The sequence below is a fragment of the Ammodytes marinus genome, assembly GCF_949987685.1.
Source record: "Ammodytes marinus genome assembly, chromosome: 15".
Lineage (NCBI taxonomy): Eukaryota > Metazoa > Chordata > Actinopteri > Uranoscopiformes > Ammodytidae > Ammodytes > Ammodytes marinus.
Genome location: NC_137219.1, coordinates 29145702 through 29167461, shown reverse-complemented (window position 1 = coordinate 29167461; position 21760 = coordinate 29145702). Strand labels below are relative to the sequence as shown.

The 21760-nt window shown below is 41.1% G+C and overlaps 2 protein-coding genes across 5 annotated transcripts in view; one reads left to right on the top strand and one right to left on the bottom strand.

Annotated features, from left to right (window-relative positions):
• Positions 1 to 21760, top strand: part of ldah (lipid droplet associated hydrolase) — an 82396-nt gene that overhangs the window by 5905 nt on the left and 54731 nt on the right. For 2 of the 4 annotated variants that reach the window (XM_080042677.1, XM_080042674.1), the window contains 5 exons: positions 2543 to 2677; positions 3045 to 3214; positions 3472 to 3712; positions 9289 to 9371; positions 9522 to 9737. In XM_080042677.1, coding sequence (XP_079898803.1) covers positions 2578 to 2677; positions 3045 to 3214; positions 3472 to 3712; positions 9289 to 9371; positions 9522 to 9710 — 783 coding nt within the window. In that variant the 5' untranslated portion in view covers positions 2543 to 2577 and the 3' untranslated portion in view covers positions 9711 to 9737. Of the gene's footprint in view, positions 1 to 47; positions 386 to 2542; positions 2678 to 3044; positions 3215 to 3471; positions 3713 to 9288; positions 9372 to 9521; positions 10395 to 21760 lie in introns of those variants that run through there. The other 2 variants (XM_080042676.1, XM_080042675.1) reach the window with 2 other exon arrangements.
• Positions 14735 to 21760, bottom strand: part of alkbh1 (alkB homolog 1, histone H2A dioxygenase) — a 45462-nt gene continuing 38436 nt past the window's right edge. Inside the window, exon 6 of the mRNA XM_080042668.1 lies at positions 14735 to 16505. Within this exon, the coding sequence (XP_079898794.1) occupies positions 16061 to 16505 (445 nt within the window). The 3' untranslated portion in view covers positions 14735 to 16060. The remainder of the gene's footprint in view (positions 16506 to 21760) is intronic.

Here is a 21760-nt window from a genome sequence, read left to right as displayed (position 1 = left end):
GTTTGAATAAGTTTTAATTAAGTTTGTTTGCAGAAGACGGGTCTCCTTCAATACAAAGTGAATGTAACGGTGTTCAACGGTTTCCCCCACGATGGGTCCGACCGGACAAAAACACCTCAATATTGAAAATTACTCAATTATTTTTCACAAAAACAGCTCGTATAGACAGACAAGAGTCGTGGCTTTCAAGAAAGTAAAGTTTTTTTTGTTAAATGGATGTTTGATTAAGTTTTAATTACGTGTGTTTGCAGAAGACAGGTCTCCTTCAATACAAAGTGAATGGAACGCTGTTCAATGTTTTCCCCCACGATGGGCGTGGCCATGGGCGTGGCCTATTTCATGCACTGTCTCTATGGTGTCGAGCAGTCAACAAGGGTTGATGCATGTGAGTACTCGCTGAACGAAACAAACAAACACATTAAAACGATGGCTAACTGTTGTTAGCTGTTTGTGCTACCCGCCTCACTTCCGGGCTTCACTGATTCGCTAGCCCTCCACAAATCAAATTGCTCAAACTGAAAGACTGTCCGCCGCCGATTGAACATGTTACCTATTTTAAAATGTTATACGTGTACAAAATGGCACAAAACGGATAAAATAAAGTTTAACAAAATTAAATATTTTGATGCAAGTGCAATAAACTGAGCGTTGTGTCAAACATCAACTGCAAATAACTGCCACCTCCGTGCCACCGCAGCGCAGCCTGTGTTCTCCACAGCACCGCGGAGCTGAACACGGTCTCTCCTTTCTTCTCCAGAACATTTTCAGGAATATAACTGTCCAATTATTTCAAAGCAGATGATAAAGTTATGTTTATAAAAAGGGGAGATGACACCTGTTACTCTCAGTTAGTAATGAGTAGACTCCAGTTGAGCATGCAAGGTGCTCTCCGCTTGGAAAGAAAAGAAGAAGCAAGGCTTACTTCAGACACATTCGCTCCGAGCCAACAACAGTTAAGAAGCCTTCAATAGGGAATATGGGGATAAGATTCAAAAACCGACCGGTGTAACGTTCCGTTAATGAGGAATTAGTCGCGGTAATTATTCACGGACACGGAGTGAGCATTATGCGGTTGGATATAAGCCTACAACTATCTGCTTTGGTGAGTTATTCATATGTAGGCCTATTTAAATTGTAGGACAATCATTTTATATTATCTGCTGCCCTTCTTATTTTAAATGGTGACTTAGGCAATTTTTTTTTGTTACAACTACAGCCCATGCTTTTTTTTCTCTTTTTTTCTCCCCATCGCAGACCTACTCGATCGGTTTAAATTGTGGCCCGTCTATTTAATTACTTTCAGTGAGGAAAATGTGTTTGAAACTTGTGGAAAAAAATCCTTAATATCATATGGCAACTGTGACTGTTTGACATAAGCATTGAGCGCTTTATTGCGGTCAACCGTTGTTCTGTAGACAGATGCGTTGCGTTCTAAAAATAGAAAAAAGTTTAACGAGGAATCCATTGATCCTCGAGGAATGCAAGCCATCACTCGAGTAGCGAAAACACTCGTGCCCATCCCTAGTAGCTACTATTGCACTAAATGGTAACACTTACGTACGTTATGCAAATATGCAACTTGTTTGTTGAAATGTTAATAAATGGGAGCTTCCTCATCTCTTTCCCGACAATCCCCTCTCTTCCCCACTCTTACATATGGTAATTAAACATTATAACACCTGCGGCTTATAGTCCAGTGCGGCTTATAGTGCGGAAAATACGGTAGTCGAGTGACCCTCGGAGTGAGGGAGCAGCCAGCAGATTGGCAGATGCAGAGCGCAGTGGGGGAGCTGGGTGTAAGGTTTGACCATGTCCTGGATGTAAGCTGGGCCTGATCCGTTCACTGCACAGTACCATAGTACCAGTACCTTGAAGCAAATGCGGGCAGCTACTGGTAGCTAGCGAAGGGAGCAGAGGAGTGGTGTAGTGTGAGAGAAATTTGGTAAGTTGAAGACTAGTCGAGCTGTTGCATTCTGAATGAGCTGCAGTGGACGGATAGCACATGCAGACCAGCCAGAAGGGAGTTGTAGTAGTCTAGGCGTGAGATGACAAGTGCCTGGACTAGAACCTGCACCGCCTTCTGGGTTAGAAGGGGACGGATCCTTCTGATATTGTACAGTGTGAATCTGCACGATCGGGTTGTTGCAGCAATGTTAGCAGTGAGGGAGAGTTGGTTCTCTATCAGTTTAAGTAGAGAGACACGCGTCTCCTGAGGTGAAGTGGTGCGTCGCTGCACCAAAAGGCAGACGTGCAGCAGACGCAGGATGTGTGGACCGTGCCTAAGGATTTGTGTTTACAGCAGCAGGGCCCACAGTTTTGTTGGTGGTATTTTGATTTATGATTATAGAATTATTCAATACTAATAATTACATGTACATTTTTAACTAACTGCAGGCTCTGCTAATGTAAACAAACCCCCATTCCAAACTGCACAGTGTACCTTTAATGTTCTAAAACCTTGTTCCTTTTGAAAGACATTGAAAGTGAAATACCATGTTCCCTTCCTTTTGTTATGTGGTGAAATCTGCTGCTTTTCATACAGGTAACCCAGGTGTAGTGGACTTCTATAGAAGCTTCATGCAAACACTTCACAGTATGTTTGGATACCTCCACCCAGTGTGGGCTGTGAGCCATGCTGGACACTGTGTACCACCACACTCCATGGACATGGTAGAAGGTACAGTGATTCTACACTTCTGCTAGCTTTCTGCTGAAGCATGAATAATTATGCTCATTGAAACAAGAATGTCCATCACAACTAACATATTTTTATGTTTTTGAATGAATTCATTGAACATGGACACCAAAGAAAGAACAGAGTCAGTGGATCTTTGAAAAAAGAGATGGAAAGGGAAGGAAAGAGTCTCTGTAATTAACACACTGCACTCACACACACACACACACACACACACACACACACACACACACACACACACACACACACACATAGAAAGGGAATTTCAATGAATTCAGTGATAAGGTCCAGACATTGACAATACAATTTATTTTAATTTTTTTTACTTCACTTCACTTGTTTTATACAGATGCTTCCTTGGCAGCAGATGGTGATGTATTTGGTCTGAATGGGCAAATAGAACACAAGTTGGCCTTCCTTAAGAAATCTGTTCCCAGAGAAAGCAGTCTGGTCCTGGTTGGACACTCCATCGGCTGCTTCATCATTCTGGAAATGATGAAGAGAGATCCTGATCTCAAGGTGAGTCATGACATTCTAAACATGGTGACACAATGGAACATTGAACCATCCAAAGCACACAGAGGGGTCTCAGCTGTCATAGACAGGTATCTCTCTGCCCCCTTATGCCCTGCTGGCATGCTAAAAGAAGGCAGATCAAATCACAAGGCTTTATTTAACATTGTAGAGTGAACCTGCCATGATTTGTCTATTCATGTCATGTCGTATTCATCAATTCATTCTGAAAGGTGTCCATTTTCTTCTTTGTTTTTGAATAGATTGTCAAGGCCATCATGCTGTTTCCCACCATTGAGCGCATGGCTGAGACTCCTCAGGGGAAGGTGATGACCCCTGTGCTGTGTCACATGCGTTATGTCTTGTACCTGCCTGTCTTCCTGCTCTCTCTGCTGCCAGACACATTGAAAGCCTCACTCATCAAAGTGCTGTTCAGTGCTATCCAGGGCCTGGATCACACTGTAGTCCAGCCAACTGTAGCTCTACTCAGTGGAGACTGTGCAGGTTGGTAATGCACGTGTGAATTATTTTTACTTGCTGAAGACAAAGCTGCCCAAATAACAAGCAGGAACTGAAGTCAGTTACAGTAGAGGTCTGGCAGAGCATCACCAGGGATCAAACCCAGTGTCTGCTGATATCTATGGGTTCTAGACTGCAGACCGTCATTGACTGCAAAGGATTAGCAAAGACATATTCAAAATGACAAATTGATTTATTTTTATTTTGCTTTGTCCAATTACTTTTGGTCCATTTAAAAGGGGGGGACCACAAATAGAATTGTTGTAATTCCTACAGCGCTCACCTGATTTGGATGTAGATACCCTCAATTTAAAACTGAAAGTCTTCCTTTTAAGCACATATTGATTGTTTCATTTCAAATCCATTATGGTGGTGTACAGAGCCAAAATTATGAAAATGGTGCCACTTTTTAACTGTGCTGAAGATGAGTGTTTGTGTGCGGGCGCCTCTTACTGTGTTTTTGCAGAGTCTCCGGTGGATATCTTGACTGGTTCAGCTATAGTTAGAAGCATCCACTCAATAATTACCACCACGTTCTTTCGTTTGCGATAATCCATTTATTGACTCCAAACAACACCATGCATTCCACACTGTAACACGTTAACACGGCCTCAAACACCTTCACCTGTGCTCACCATTACAAAATAAAACACACATTCAACATTGAAATGGCATTTCTACCAAATTCACAATACAAATATTATCATTTAGAGCATTTTCAATAAGTAAGTTAGAGATAAAGACTAAATAAAAATCCAGACTGATCTCTTAATTTTTTCCGGGGCTGTATATATACAGAATATACATATATACATACATATATATGTATATACATACATACAGTATCTCACAAAAGTGAGTACACCCCTCACATTTCTTCACATTTTTCTTTATATCTTTCCATGGGACAACACTGAATAAATGACACTTTAATACAATGTAAAGTAGTCAGTGCACAGCTTGTATAACAGTGTAAATGTACTGTCCCCTCAAAATAACTCGACACACAGCCATTAATGTCTAAACTGCTGGCAACAAAAGTGAGTACACCCCTTAGAAAATTTTTACAAATTGGGCCCAAAGTGTAAATATTTTGTGTGGCCACCATTATTTTCCAACACTGCCTTAACCCTCTTGGGCATGTAGTTCACTAGAGCTTCACAGGTTGCAACTGGAACCCTCTTCCACCCATTTATGACAGCATCACAGAGCTGGTGGATATTAAAGACCTTGCGCTCCTCCACCTTCCGTTTGAGGATGCCCCAAAGATGCTCAATAGGGTTTAGGTCTGGAGACATGCTTGGCCAGGCTATAACCTTTACCCTCAGCTTTTTTAGCAAGCCACTGGTCGTCTTGGAGGTGTGTTTGGGGTCGTTATCATGTTGCAATACCACCCTGCGGCCCAGTTTACGAAGGTTGAGTGCACATGGTCAGCGTCGTACACAGAGGTTGGCTTTGGAAAATAGACGTATGAGTGCTGCCAGCATTGCTGAAGGGCTTGAAGAGGTGGGGGGTCAACCTGTCAGTGCTCAGACCATACGCCGCACTCTGCATCATACTGGTCTGCATGGCTGTCATCCCAGAAGGAAGCCTATTCTAAAGATGATGCACAAGAAACCCCACAAAAAGTTTGCTGAAGACAAACAGACTACGGACATGGATTACTGCAACCATGTCCTGTGGTCTGATGAGACCAAAATACATTTATTTGGTTCAGATGGTGTTAAGAGTGTGGAGCGGCAACCAGGTGAGGAGTACAAAGACAAGTGTGTCTTGCCTAGAGTCAAGCATGGTGGTTGGAGTGTCATGGTCTGGGGCTGCATGAGTGCTGCCAGCACTGGGGATCTACAGTTCATTGAATTCTAACATGTACTGTGACATACTGAAGCAGAGCATGATCCCCTCCCTTCATAAACTGGGCTGCAGGGCAGTACTGCAACATGATAACGACCCCAAACACCCCTCCGAACGACCACTGGCTTGCTAAAGAAGCTGAGGGTAAAGGTTATGGACTGGCCAAGCATGTCTCCAGTCTTAAACCCTATTGAGCATCTTTGGGGCATCCTAAAACGGGAGATGGAGGAGCGCAAGGACTCTAATATCCACCAGCTCCTTGATGTCGTCATGAATGGGTAGAAGAGGGTTCCAGTTGCAACCTGTGAAGCTCTAGTGAACTACATGCCCAAGAGGGTTAAGGCAGTGCTAGAAAATAATGATGGCAAAACAAAATATTGACACTTTGGGCCCAATTTGGACATTTTTTCTTAGGTGTGTACTCACTTTTGTTGCCAGCAGTTTAGACATTAATGGCTGTGTGTCGAGTTATTTTGAGGGGACAGTAAATTTACACTGTTATACAAGCTGTACACTGACTACTTGACATTGTATCAAAGTGTCATTTATTCAGTGTTGTCGCATGGAAAGATATAATGAAATATTTGAAGAAATGTTAGGGGTGTACTCACTTTTGTGAGATACTGTACATATATATATATATATACATATATACAGGTCCTTCTCATATAATTAGCATATTGTGATAAAGTTCAATATTTTCTGTAATGTACTGATAAACATTAGACTTTCATATATTTTAGATTCATTACACACAACTGAAGTAGTTCAAGCCTTTTATTGTTTTAATATTGATGATTTTGGCAAAAAAGTAAAGAAAAACCAAAAATCCCTATCTCAAAAAATTAGCATATTTCATCCGACCAATAAAAGAAAAGTGTTTTTAATACAAAAAAGTCAACCTTCAAATAATTATGTTCAGTTTTGCACTCAATACTTGGTCGGGAATCCTTTCGCAGAAATGACTGCTTCAATGCGGCGTGGCATGGAGGCAATCAGCCTGTGGCACTGCTGAGGTGTTATGGAGGCCCAGGATGCTTCGATAGCGGCCTTAAGCTCATCAACACATATATACATATATATATATATATATATATATATATATACATATACATATATATATATATATATACATATATATATATATATACATATATATATATATATATATATACATATATATATACATATATATATATATATACATATATATATATATATATATATATATGTATATATATATATATATATATATATATATATATATATATATATATATATATATATATATATATATGTATATATATATATATATGTATATATATATATATATATATATGTATATATATATATATATACACACACAGGCCACTTTATTAGGTACATCGGTTCAATTTCTTGTTAACACATAACTGATCTGCCAATCACATGGCAGCAACTCAAGTTCAAGTTAGTTTATTCGTCAAATGCACAACATAACAGGCAAGCAGTTATAGCTGGCAATGAAATGTTTGTGTTCCAAGCTCTCCTCAATAATGCAACAATAAAAAAAATAAAAATAGAATAGAAGATAAGAGTAAAAAGAGTAACAACGTGCAGTGCAATAAGAACCAAAGTTTAGATAAAATAAACCTAGAATATATGTACAGTATATATATATATATATATAGGGGAAGGTGGGGTGATTTGTGCATTTTGGAAGTTGCAAAACCCCTTGTTTCTAGAAAACTGTGGAAGAAATTGGAAATGTGACCACATATTTAAGAAGAGCCATCCATTTGACTCATCCTGTAAATAAGGGAGACACAAGGAATAAGATATAAGCACATTTAAGCTCAAAAAACTGTGTTTTGCCTTTCAAAGTAAAATTTCCATGATCAAGGTTTTTTGATTATTGTGTCTGAACAATTATAGACACGTTTGAAAACATTTGACACATGTTTTAGTGCTTTGGTATGCTACACTTTGAGTCTATATAGTTAGCACGTCAACCCTAAATTGCTGCATCATGCCTATTATCCAAAATTCTGGGGATGGGGTGATTTGTGCGCAAGGGCCTGGGTGAGTTATAAGTAAGTAAGTAAGTAAAATGTATTTATAAAAGCACATTTATGACAGTTTGCACTGTCCAAAGTGCTGTACATAGTGCATTCAGTAGGTAAACAATGAAGGTACAATAACAATAACCAAAATAAAAGACGTAAAGCCCATACATCCACATAAACACAGATAGTAGTGCAGAGGTAAGATAGTTAATGGGGAGGAAACACCAGGGTGTACATATGGGTTTTGAGCCTTGATTTAAAAGCAGAAATGTAGGGGGAATCACATTTGTCAGGTGGCAGTTGGTTCCACAAGCACGGAGCAACTAGTGCAAAGTACATTTCTGAGAGTTGTGCCAGTGGCATGGCTGTATACGCTGGTCACCAAAAGAATGTGATTGTCTACAGTAGCTCAGAAGAGAGTGACATCTCAACTCCACTTAACGACACCACTGATGAGAGTTCAGATGGCCAGAAAGATGATGATGGTGACTTTGTCATTGTGACACAATGACGCACAAATCACCCCACTACGTGGGGTGATTTGTGCGACAAGACAACTTTTTTTCCGAAAGCTATATTTCTTAAACAGTTTATTCCAGATCCAAAGTTTTTATTGCCAGGGATGCACAACATCCTGAAATATATGTACATATTTGAGTTGGAGACATAACTGTCAAGGCCTCACTTTAAAATCACTTTGAGTAAAAAGTTGCACAAATCACCCCACCTTCCCCTATATATATGTATATATATATTAGTGCTGTCAAACGATTAAAATATTTAATCGCGATTAATCGCATTAATGTCATAGTTAACTCGCGATTAATCGCACATTTTTATCTATTCTAGCCTAAATGTCCCTTGATTTCTTTTTTGTCCCATTATTTTTTCTCATTGTAATGCTCTTTTCACACCCATTCTCTACACCCTTGTAATTCAGTGTATTTCTTCTAAAATATCATAATTTCCAATTCAGTGCAAATAGACAACAATGTAGATCCCCCCCACCCCTAGAACAGCATACACAAACATAATTGGAACTTCCTTTTTTATTTAAAAACCAAACCATAAAACAACATAGGCTAGCCTATATAAAACAAATTAGTATTAAGGTGGTTGCTGCCTAAATGTTTTGGGAGTCAGACTGTTTGTGGAGTGGACACACCATACACTTGTGTGCTGGTGGTTGGTTGGTATGCCGCTGCTGCAGCCGAGGCTTAAGTCACCCTTGATAGCGAAAATTTAAGGGAAAGTCGCGCAGCTGAGCTAGGAAGTGCTAGGTTCCGGTTTCTGCTTCAAAATAAAAGTCAAAATTTACTTGACGTTTAGCCGTTTTGCCAGTTACGCTGTAGGACATGTTCCGGTTGACTTAACAGTAACTTAATGGCGAGCCATAGGTATAGTTTGTGGTGTTTCAGTTGTTCTAACATTACTAGTTGATGCAACAGCATGTGAAAAAACCACAACGATTGCTAGGCCATGACGAGCGTTAATCGCGCGATAAAAAAATTGACGCTGTTAAAATGGGTTTGCGTTAACGCCGTTAATAACACGTTTAACTGACAGCACCAATATATATATATATATATAGTTGTCATTTCATATTTCTTTGTCTGAAACAAAACAATGAGTTAAACAGTGTGATTTTGTTTCTCCTGATAGCCAATGCTATGTACATGGGGGGTCAGGAGATGAGGGAAGTCCTGAAAAGAGACAACATGACCATCAAAAACAATCTTAAAAAGGTAAGAAAAGGCCTACCATTCTAATCACACTGACATTTATCTGTATTTAAAAGCTACTCGTCAATATTTGATAACATAAGAGAACATGACACTTGAAGCGAACATGACTGCTTTAATTAGCAGTGAATGGTTAAATGCTGTGTTTTTCAGCTTGTATTCTATTATGGAGCTACAGACCACTGGTGCCCTGTTGAGTATTATCAGGACATGAAACAGGACTTCCCTCATGGAGATGTCAGACTGTGTGAACAGGGCTTTCGCCATGCCTTCGTCCTGGATGCAGGGAGGGAAGTTGCTACAATGGTGTTCCAATGGATCAGTGGAGATTTGAGGACATGACAGCTGATCATAACACATCCAGACCAGGCAGTCAAGGTTGTTTATTAGCTGAAATCATTGTATGGCATAAGATTAAAAGAGCAGTGCTTAAGAATTATCACATTTTCATTTTAGCATTTATTTATCGATATAATTCATCTTACATACCTTTCATTTTTCATCCATTGTAAATGGTGGCATTAGACGATTCTACTGTGCTTGAACTGAAACAACACATCTGCATGTAATTCTAATAGGATTTCAATGAGAAACGTATTGTAATAAGAAAATGATCCTGTGTGATGAAATGCATCTTTCCTGTACTTGCTTTTACATAGCCAAACAGCCCTGACTCTCCCCCATGACCTTTTGATGCAAGTAACACCTTTTTGTATCGTCTGTGTCCAAGAAACACAGCCCGTCCCTATGCATATCATACATTAAATACAGGCAGAGCACTGTTCATTGTTTATCTCCAGACATTCCCTGCTGGGCAATTCAGCCAGCCAGGAGACATCCTGACCTATTGTACCTTGTGATAAAATGTAACCAACCACATCACTGTAATTCTGATCCCCTGTTGTGGATTTGAATGATCTGGTGTTCTGTTATTCCAGATGGCTTCTCACTGTCAGGCTCTGTGCGTGCAGTCCGAAGCGATCCTCGAGAGAAACTATTGTTTGAATTAAACACTCATGCTAACTTGATACAGCCGTTATTGTCTGATTTATTCTCTCCACAGTATTCAACCCTGTATCATGGCAGATGGTCATTTAATTCAGTTGATTTCCCATTTTTATTAACATCGGTTTATATTGATTTTTTTCATTTGCTATATTATAGCAGCTTCAATTCTCAACATTTCACAATAACTTTTTTTTTTTTTTTTAAGATTAATTTCTCCATTGTAATTTAATGCCATCCTTAATATGATATGATCATGTTTATGTTTTTCAGTGTCTAAATGCAAGTTTACTTTTATAAATCATTTTGCTATTCTTTACCCCTTCTTTCTATAATTTATATGGCTTCTTTCTATCTGCCTTGTGCCTATTGCGCGAACCAAGATGAGGGATTAAGCCGGGATATTTCGTTATCCTGATCTGCTTTAGCCATGATTCAGTTGCACAAAAGCAGAGGGACATAAGTTACCGTGGAGACTTATCCTTTGTGTTTAGCCTGGTCCTGACCAGGCCAAAACTTAAAGAATAAACTTATCCTGTTGCCCTATTTGTTCAGTCAGCGGTCACTCCGATCAGCAAGCAAAGTGTTTAACAGTTATTCCATGATCATGATAAAGTACCACATAAAGGACTACATTTTAATTCAGTTAAATAGTCCTACTTTATTTAACCTGAACCATTTATTAAATAATATTATTATAATACTTTATGTGATAGTCTGTTGTATTGAAGTCAGAGGTTTGAGAAATACACGATATGCAGGCTGTATTTATACAATTGATCATAAATTGCAGATGAAGTTCCCAATGTGTTTTAAATTAAGTCAGTGATGTGGGCAATAGGCAAAAAATGGTCCCATTAGACCCCTTTTCTGTTTATCAACACGGCGGATGCGCGCGCTGCATAGCTGCAGAAAGAACAATTGTTTGGCTGGTTGCCATGGTTACCCGTTTGGTTGTATTGCAGATGCGGTGTTTCTTTATAGGTCCATGGTGTTAAATAGCGATGTTGTCAGCTTACTAAAAACAGTTTATCAGCGAGTGATAACATTGGTTATGCGGAAACATTAACACTATTGAACAGGAAACGTCTTAATGGCCCATACGCGTTGCGGGCAGTTGAGTGGATAAATGATGAGAAGAAATGGCCCCGACGACTTCAGTGGCCGGACTGCTGTTGGAGAGTGACAGTAAAGACCGACCGACAGACAGATAGACAGAGAGAGGCAGAGATGCCTTTATTTCATAATGTTGCTTTTTGATTTAAAAGTGATCATAACTAGCCTATAGTGATCATCTGTTTTTAGACTGACTCCTGCTTTCGGGGCGTTGGGCTCACGAGCCGACCAGTTTATCAGACCAGCTGTTTGAGAGGAGATGAAAAGGAAAGTGAAACTTATGGTGGAGCAGTTAAATGAATAAATATTATAACCAAACACAATAATGTGTTGTGTTATCTGCTTTAGTAGCCTACAGTAGGCTAGCACATGTCGACCCCACTCGGTTTTCGTTTATTGATTTTTCCTAAATGGTATTTAGCCTACTTACCGGCTACACGTGCAAACCCCTACTGCCTAGTCAAACCATAGAGTCAAACACAAGGGAAGAGGACGGAGATGTATAACGTCTGGGTCATTGTAAATAAGCCTCCATTGCTTTCCATTGATATAGCCTCGTCTCCGGTCACTGTCCTTATTGTAAACATTTCACAACTCATTTATGTAATTATACAGCGGTGCATTTGGGCATTTACTAGCTTTATCACCATTCAAACAAAAAATAAACGGTTTGTGCATCCAACAGCACAACAAGACATGATTGTGGCTCGTGTCACTCTTGTCTCTTTCTGCAACGGACATGCGCAGTAGAGCGGGGAGTGACGCTGTGTGACGTAGACTGATAAGGGGTCTATAAGGTTTGTTTTATATCCGGAAATTCCACTTGGAAAAAAAAAGATTCCACTTTGGTGCAATAGGCCTCAGGAGCAGACTTCACCCCATGGGGTATCATTGCACAAAACTAAGATAATAAGCCAGGATATTTTGGTTATCCTGGCTTACTTTAGCCATGATCCAGTTGCACAAAATTGAAAGCATGGACAGAAATGTCGACCTTCTGAAAAGTATGTTTATTCTAGATTAATTTAGAGAATAGGTTTTAAAGGTCACATATTATGCTAAATGCACTTTTTAAATGTGTTCTAACATCCATGGGTCCACGGTGTGCCTAGAGACTGCCAAAATATTTTAAAAAATAACAATCTCTCCTTTTCTCACTTAGCCTGGCTCCGCCCGCCTACCTACTTCCGCCCAAATTTCATTTTCCCTTCAGTAGTCAGTCTGGTGATGGGGCGTATTAGTGAGATTTTTCCGAACAAATTTCTGAGTATCCAATCAGCGAACAGAGGAAGTGGCTGAGAACGATGACGTCGAAGTCGCGCTCCAGTTTCAGTTGAATGCTGCATTCCTTTACGCTCGGAACTCGGAAATTTCCGACTTGGTAGTTCCGAGTTCCGACCTGTCTGTGTTCCAGTGCATCTGCTCGGGAAAGTATGGACGCCTACAACCTTTCTTGTCCAAATAACTAAACGTTAGGCTCTAGCAAGTTACCGTTGCCAGGTACCGGTAGATCCATAGACTACAATATGTAGTGAAGTCGGAAATTTCCGAGTTCCCTGAACGCACCGTCAAAAGCCGGCTCACGAGCAAACGTTATGCGATTGGTTGGCTAATCCAGAGTGGCACTGAGCAGATCCAATAGTTTTAAACTTCAACAGACACCCACCTCCAAGTGAGTGAACGTTTGCCAATTACAGCACTTCCAGACCTTCTGTACAAATGAAATGAAGTACGATGGTCTGGTAGCGCCAGGCTATTTCTCACTCACCCCCTTTCTGAAACCCCCACCCCTCCCCCCCAATATACTCCAGTCAGAATTCTCCTTGTTTCTGACCTCAAAAACTGGAAAGCCAGAAGCTTCCACTGTGCAGCCCACACCCCTATTTCTTATTGGTCCACGGCCCTGACAGACAGCGGGGCTCCCCCCGCTTCCGGACAGGGGGCGGGGGGAGCTCAAAGATTGTATATTTACGAGGGGAGCTGCAGCTCTTTTTAAAAAATAGGCCATTGTGAGATTAGCTGAACATCAGCATAGTACAATAAATTATCTGAAAGTTTTTTTCAGCAAACAATTAAAGAAAAACGTATTAGGGACCACTAAGACCACATAATATGGTGTATAAAAGAACCGAAAAGTGTATAATATGGGAGCTTTAAGAAATTATGTATGGAGATCAGCAGTGCGGCAGTACATTTGTTATTTTTTAAATAACATTGTTCAGGGCTACGAAGATCAGGGGCCTATATTGAGCCAGTAAAAAAAACAAAGACTTCAAAGAAAGAAGGATTTTTCTTTCTGCTTTTTGGTAATTCTGCGTCTCCAAATTATTCCATAAAATACAACTATATAGCTCACATAGGACACAATTGATTTAGCCTCAGTTTTCTTCTCAAAGTGCACCAGATTGATGAATTTTACTTTAAATGGTTCACATTTTTCTGTCTATGTACAATTAACCTTAAAATCATTTGGTCATCCATCAAAATACATATTGTGTTATTTGGCTCAGAGATTCCCAATTGCCTGCAGAAAAAGAAGCCTTATGCCTTGTTGTTATGCTGCACTGAGCACCTGCCCCCCAAAATGTCTGTGCACGCCACTGCTTAGGAGTACTCTTAGCGCTAAGATAAAATGTTTTATAAATAGTCCTTAGAAACCTGTAAAGTAGAAGTATGCCATACGATGTTAGTTGTTTATTTTATGTTGTCTTTTGTTTTTGTGTTCCTTTGTTCAGGTTTTTTTGTGTGGTTATGTTCTCTAAAAAAATAATAAATAAATAAAGTATTAGTTAAGAAAATTGCTTAACCAAATGCATTATTATTATTATTTGTCAAACAGCAGAGTGCTCTGGTTCAGAAGGTCATTCCTACCTAAAGCAATACAATCTACAATGACCCCCTTCTGTGCCAGGAGAGGAGACTCCTACAATCATAGGAAATGGATTTGCACAAATTTAACTGTTAATACATTTTTTATTATTTACTATTATTTGCCAGTGAAATAATAAAATGTCCCTTCCCTGCATGTAATGTTATTAATTCTTCACTATGGGAAAGAAGAACGAAAGACTAGGAATGCAAAGATGGAATTGTGAACATTGTACCAGACCTAAAATTGTACATCACAAGCATGTGTAATGTATCAAAGGTGGGCAGAGTGATACAGGAATGTGCAAATGGCTCGAACCCTTTCTGAGTTTCTGCCAGTTTATCATTTTTATTTTATTTCTCTCGTTATTTGTCCTATGCCACCATTCAAATAACAGGACATTGTGACACTATTAACAGAAGAATAAGAAAGTTTTACAAACAAAACTGAAAAAAACAGTTTGTCCCATTGACTTGAAATGTGACAGTGCTGTTCTAATCAGCATAAACTTGTAAACAAGGAGTTGAACCTTTTTCCAGCACATACAGTGAATTGTGACTCAATATTTTGCCGCTAAGGGTCAATGTTTTAAAATATGATTATGACAGAGATTCAGCTATGCCCCAAGGTATTTAAAAATGTCCTCAAACATTTTGAAACATTTGATGCTGCAGGGTTGAATCATTGAGCTCAGTGTTCCATGATTATTTCATGAACTGCCGTTAGACTGGGTTGCATGACTCTGAACCAATGGGTAGAAAAGGAGCAGGGTTTTTGCTTTCTGACAACTTTATTGAGATAAGATGAAAGAGAGAAAATGTACAGAAAACTGTGTGTAGGGAACATGGGCATTAATCTGGTCTCCTGTGCTGTTCTAATTTGTCCCAGAACCTGAAGTAAGGGTATTTCAACAGCTAAATAATAAAGATCTTTCACTCGGTTGCGTTTGGAATTATTTAAATAAATAATGGTGAGCGTTCATGCAGAGTTTATAATGGGTCTGTCAGTGCGTTTCCATGGCACAACTAGATTGGATTATCACATATATCGAACAAGACACTCGAACGGACCGTGTCACTTGTCTGAGTATACATGGCCTTTCAGAAATCGGATAAATGTCCGATGCATGGCTGTCTCCACTATGCTAGGTGGCGCTGTAGCCCTTTCAACCATGCTTTCAACAAGTGGTTTTAGAGCCACGTCCGGTTCCCTTCCGTCAATAACTCTATCACGCGCAACATAGACATTATAATGTCTATGACGCGCAGGCACACAAGCACAGAACGAGAAGTCCGATATGCGATGTCCGATCCCTGTATACATGCAGAGAGAAAGCCGACAATGAACGAGTTATCTAGGTGTTCTTATCCGACTTCTCTTGTCCGTTATTGTGCCGATTTGTGTCCGAAGTAGATCGGATAAAGGTGTTTACATGCAGTTTAAAAGTCCTGTTGAGGTCTTATTCGTTTAGTTACCCGATTATGAGTCTGCATGTAAACGCACTGACTGACTACCTAAGACAATCCCTTAGTGGACATTCCTGTTCCAAGGAAGTACAGCTTTTTGGAAAAAATGATAAATATGAACCAGCCTTAGTAATGAGGGCGAATCTGACTGGAGTGGCTTCTGCTAGTATTACAATATCACTCTAAAGGAAATCCCCCTGCAGCGTCATGTCACCAATTAGAGCAATTATCTTGTTTCATGTTTGTCCAGAGTCCCAGCTGCTACTCCTCATCCTCTTACCACTCTGGTCATCATGGTTACCCACTACCTTGTCTTCATGGTAACCCACTAGCTGGCCTGCATCAGTCCTTTGGTGGGCAGACTGTGTGTCTGGGAAGCTCTGTCCAGGCCCCAGCACCTGTCTAACCGTCACATTGACTCTGGAGCTCTGGATGTAGCTGGAGCACAGCAGCCAGTCCTCCTCTGATACTGGCTCCAGCACAGAGCCGACCTTCAGGCTGACACCCTCCCTCTCTAGAGCTGCCTCTCCCTGGGGAGCAGGCACGATGCGTGGGACAGCGTGGTAGAGGAGGCGGCTCTGTCCTGTCATCAACATCATGTCTCCACTGTGCATGTACATAGCAGTGGGGGCGTCTTGTCTGCAGATGCCTCCCAGGAGGAATATGGCTGACTGTCCAAAACTATAAGAAAAGAAAACATAATATATAGTAAGAGGGTTGAAATATTTTTCTATAATTGACCAGGCAATAAAGACTTTCACTTTCCCATATTAACACTGCTTGAACTGCTGGTGAGGTAAAAAAAAAAAAAAGCTCCTGAGAAAAAGTGCATTGTCATTCTAATTCGAAAATTACGACTTTAAAGGTTCAGTAAGCGGAATGGTCAGTTTAACTAACTTCCTGTCAGTGACTGCAGTTAACAGTCCCCTCCCTCGTCCCTACGTCACCACATTAATGCACTTCAAGCAGCGAGTTATCTAGCATCATCTCAGATCCATAAGTGTGATAAAACATGATAAAAACCATCAAAACAGACATTGGGAAGGATTTTTACCTGCTCCGCCTTTGTAGGCGCATACACATTCACCCATATGTTGCTCTGCATGTGCACCGGCAGTGAGACAGGTGCTGGTTTGAAGCGTTCTCTCTTCTGATTGGTTATCAGTAGTGGGATCCCCGTAAAGTTTATTTGCTGATTAGACACTTATATTAACATAAATAAATTGCTTACTTCACCTTTAACTGCGGTTGTATTTTATCCTAGATGACCGCAAGAGGCGGTGCTTAAAGCACTTGATACAATATATCCATACCGCGCATGCGCAGTTTCGTGTACCTTTGCTAACAAGGTTACCTGTGTATATAAGTGTATATAAGCCCTAAGAGCCCGCACTGGGCACAGCAGCTCAGAGCTCAGCAGCTGAATGGGCTGGTTAACATTAGTCCACAGGACGACATCTGAGTTCCACCTCAGGCATGTTACGCTTACGGATATGGCATGAAACTTCCCTATCCTGCTTCGCAGGGTTAGGGTAGGTAATGGCAAGTAAGAACACAGCCTCCATGGATTTCATGATAAGGCCTCCAGCACCAGTTGCAGGTCCCATGCTGAAGCCCAAAGGTTCCTAAAGGAACAGAGCTTGACATGGCGATGCCAGCTGCCCACATCAGCTGAGCCTTCCCACGCCACCGTCTCCCACAAGACGCGCTCCAGCCGGGCACAAGGCCTGACGAGCGGCCTCTTTTTCTTTAACTTCCCCAGCTGCCTTCAACCCATCATTGCTGGAAAAAGTGATTCAAGTGAGGCTATTGTCTGGGCATAGATAGTTATTTTATGTTGTTCATTAGGTGTAAATATAAGAGCTGACTTGTTTCCTGATTTAGAATAATTCTGACTTGCTTATGCTTGTGAATAAACCCTTCCTTTTAGATTTTAAGAAGCAGTGTGTGATATGTTTGTCTTGTATTTCACGTAATTGCTGGTAAATAAGGTCCATGCACAAATTAATTCCTTTATAATATTAAATATACATTGTAACCAACTTTGACCTTTTTAAGAGGTAAATAATTTCTACATTGAGACTGTTTTTCTGATTTGGTAAAAGTTCCCTTTTTTAAAGGGTTGGTGCCTCAGGTATTAACACGTAATTTGATTATCTAGACGAATTTAATTGACAATTAATCAGGGGTTGACATTAAAGGCTCATTCATGCTCCAATTCCGTGCGTAAATAGAGATGTACGTTTACAACGTTATATCCGTCACTGCCCTCATACTTCCATGCGTCCTTTATGTTGGAATGGACATTAAGCAAATCAACCACTAGTGGGCAGCAGCGCCGCTCAAATAGGAAGAAGAAGAGTCAAACAGTGAATTAACTGGAAGAAATATTTTATAATAGGTCCATGGAAGAAACAGCTTTAGCGATATAGGCCTTCTACCGTAGCGATGGAAGAGGCTAAACTAGAGGCTGTATTATAGACAGTGGGGGTCTGTGAGGACATTAATCACGACATGTCAAACCAACTAGTCTCGCACGGACCTCCGGCACGGACCTCCGGCACTTCTCTATTGCTGCCGTCAGCCTGCCGTCTAGCTGACTTTCTTCCCCGTGCGATCCCCGCTGAAGCTCCTCTGTTGTAGTTGTCTGTCCCTGTGCCCCGGCCGTGTGACTTCATAGATAGATATATGTGTAGGTAATTTCGTACCAACTCACAAAAACCTCTCCTCAAAAGTTAAGACATTTTCTAAAGTATTATTTGTCTTTCGTATGTGTTTGTAAACAAATGTACAGTAAGTGAAAATGAACTGTTGGCTATATGCGCCCCCCCGTGATCTTCGGTAGTAATGCTCCGTTCTGTCCGTTTGGTACGCATCCGCAAGCTTGCAGGATACGTGCAGAAATACTGACGTAATGTACGCAGAGTACGGACAGAAGGCTCCGTCTGTCTCCGTATGCGTATCAAACGTAGAGCATAAATGAGCCTTAAAGGCCTACTTCACCGGTTGGAATATGAAGGTGTATTGAGATATATATATATATATATATATATATATATATATATATATAACTATACTATGATGTACAAATGAGCAATGTGCAGAAATCAAATCATTAGTCATGATTAAAAAGCCTAGCTGCTGCAGGAACAAAAGACCTCCTGAATCTCTCTGTAGAGCATCTCGGTAACAGGAGGCGTTCGCTCCTGCCACTTCTAACAGAAGTGCAGTGCAGGGGGTGGTCGTCATGTGACAGGACCATCCTAAGCTTCCTCCTGGTTCTCTGCTCTGTGATGACCTCCAGAGAATCAGGGCTCATACCCATAATGGATCCTGCCCTTTTTATTAGTTTGTTGACCCTGTTCCTGTCCTCTATTGTCAAGCTGCCACCCCAACAAACAACAGCATAAAAAAGGACACTGCAACAATACCGTGATAAAAACATTAAGAAGTGATCGGCTGATTTCAAATGACCTGAGTTTCCTTAAAAAAAACAGTCTGGACTGGGCCTTTTTAAAAATGATACTAGTGTTCACTTTCCAGTCCAGCGTACTGTCCAGATGCACACCGAGGTATTTGTACGAGGGGACCACCTCGACTGATGAGGATGGGGTTTGCCGGTGCTTTTTTCTTTCTAAAATCCATAATGAGCTCCTTCGTCTTATCAATATTCAGAATCAGGTGGGCTTCCTCAACTGACAAAGCTATCGACTTCCGTTTGGTAAGCCGCATTGTCATCTTTGGTTAAATAGCCAACTAGGGCAGAGTCATCCGAAAATGTTTGTAAGTGACAAAATTCCCTGCTGTGCCTGTGGTCAGAGGTGTACATTGAAAATAAAAATGGAGATAAAACCGTACCTTGTGGGGCCCCAGTGTTTGTGGTAATAATGTCAGAGCTAGTACCATGAAGCCGTACAAACTGGGGTCTACTAGTGAGGTAGTCTGTGACCCATGCAACAGTGGCGCTGTTGAGGTTAAAATGTAAAAGCTTGCTGGCTAAAATATGTGGCTGCAGTGTGTTAAAAGCACTAGAAAAGTAAAAAAACATTATTCGTACAGATGCATTGGTTTGCTCCAGATGGATGTATACCCTGTGCAACAGGTAGAGGAGGGCATCGTCCACACCCAGCCCTTCTCTATAGGCAAACTGTAGCAGGTCCTGAAAGGCACTGACCTGCTTCTTTAAATGCCCTACAGTATTTCAAAACATTTCATTATGTGAGAGGTTAAGGCAATAGGTCTCAGGTCTTTAAGTGCTCTGGCGTTAGGTTTCTTAGGCACGGGCATGTGCATGAGGTTTTCCATGAAACTGGAATTTTAGACAGGGACAGAGACAAATTAAATAAAAAATGCAATACTGTACACAGCTGATCAGCACATCCTTTTAAAACTCGTGGCATGACCCCATCCGGACCAGGTGCCTTATTTACATTGAGCCTTAAAAGTTGTGAGCGTACTTCATCCACTGTGACCGTTATAGGGGGACAGGGGCTAAGGCATCCCCTCGACTCCCCAAGGGTGGAGTGGGTTGCCATATCCACAGCGGGGAGGTCCATGGTTTCAAACCGGGCAAATAATTGGTTGGCCTCGTCAGGTGTGAAAGTACCCTCCTTGAGGTGAGAACTAGCAGTGCCATAACCTGTTATTGACTTAAGGCCCCTCCATAGACCTTTAGTGTCACACTCCTCAAGTTTATTTTCCACCTTTACCTTAAAATCCCTCTTCACCCACCTCACCTGCTGTGAATGTGTATGACTGCTGTATGTTTGAGGTGGTGGTCGGAGGGGCTATAGGCGCTGAATGGCAGCCACGCTTCCGTCAGTCTGCCCCAGGGCAGCTGTGGCTACTATCGTAGTTTACCACCACCGGTATGAGTGTGTGAATGAATGGAACCTGGAACCTGTAAAGCGCTTTGAGTGCCTAGAAAAGCGCTATATAAATCCAATCCATTATTAGTGACCCACGGCTTGTTGTTCGTGAAGAGTTTGATGGTTTTACAGGGGATGATCATGTCAGTACAGAACTTTATATAATCAGAAACACAATCAGCCACACTGTCAATCCTGTTAAAACTAACAAAATTGTCCTCGTTCTTAAACACGGACCAGTCTGTGCTTTCGAAGCAAGCCTTTAATTCTTCACATGCCTCCGTAGACCACACACAAACTGATTTGGTGGATGTGGGTTGTTTTCGAGCCTGTGTGGTGTACTTGGTTGAAAGCAGCACTAGGTTATGGTCAGAGCTGCCAAGTGGTGGCAGAGCGGTGGAAGTGTAACTATCTTTGATGTTGGCATAAAACAAATGGATAGTCCTGTGATTCCTTGTTGGACATGTAACAAACTGCTTGAAGGATGGCAGTGAGGAGGAGAGGGTGCAGTGGTTAAAATCACCATTTATAATAATGAGAGCAGCTGGAGTGTGACTTAAGAGACTGTGAGCAGCTCTGGCTATAGTGTCATTTGCCAGTTTTGCATTTGCAGATGGTGGGATGTATACAACCAGAACAATGACATTGGAAAATTTGCGAGGAAGATAGTAGGGCCTGCAACTCACTGCCAGTAATTCAATGTTCTTGTCGCACACTCTCTCCTTAATTGTGATGTGACCAGAGTGACACCACTCTTCATTCACATACAGGCAGACTCCGCCTCCCGTCCGCATGCCTGTCATGCCGTGATCCCTGTCCTGTCGGATCATTGTGAAGCCATCCATGTCCGTGTATGCCATAGGAATTATGTTATTAAGCCAAGACTCCGTAAAACAAAGCATGCTGCTTTGCCGAAACAGCCGATCGTATTTCAGAAGCCCTGCGAGTTCTTCAACTTTGTTCGCTAGGGAGCGAACATTACCCATTATCACCGATGGTAGAACAGGCTTAAATTTCCTCAACCTGTTTCTCACCCGCATGCCGCTCTTTCGGTCTCTTTTCCTCCGC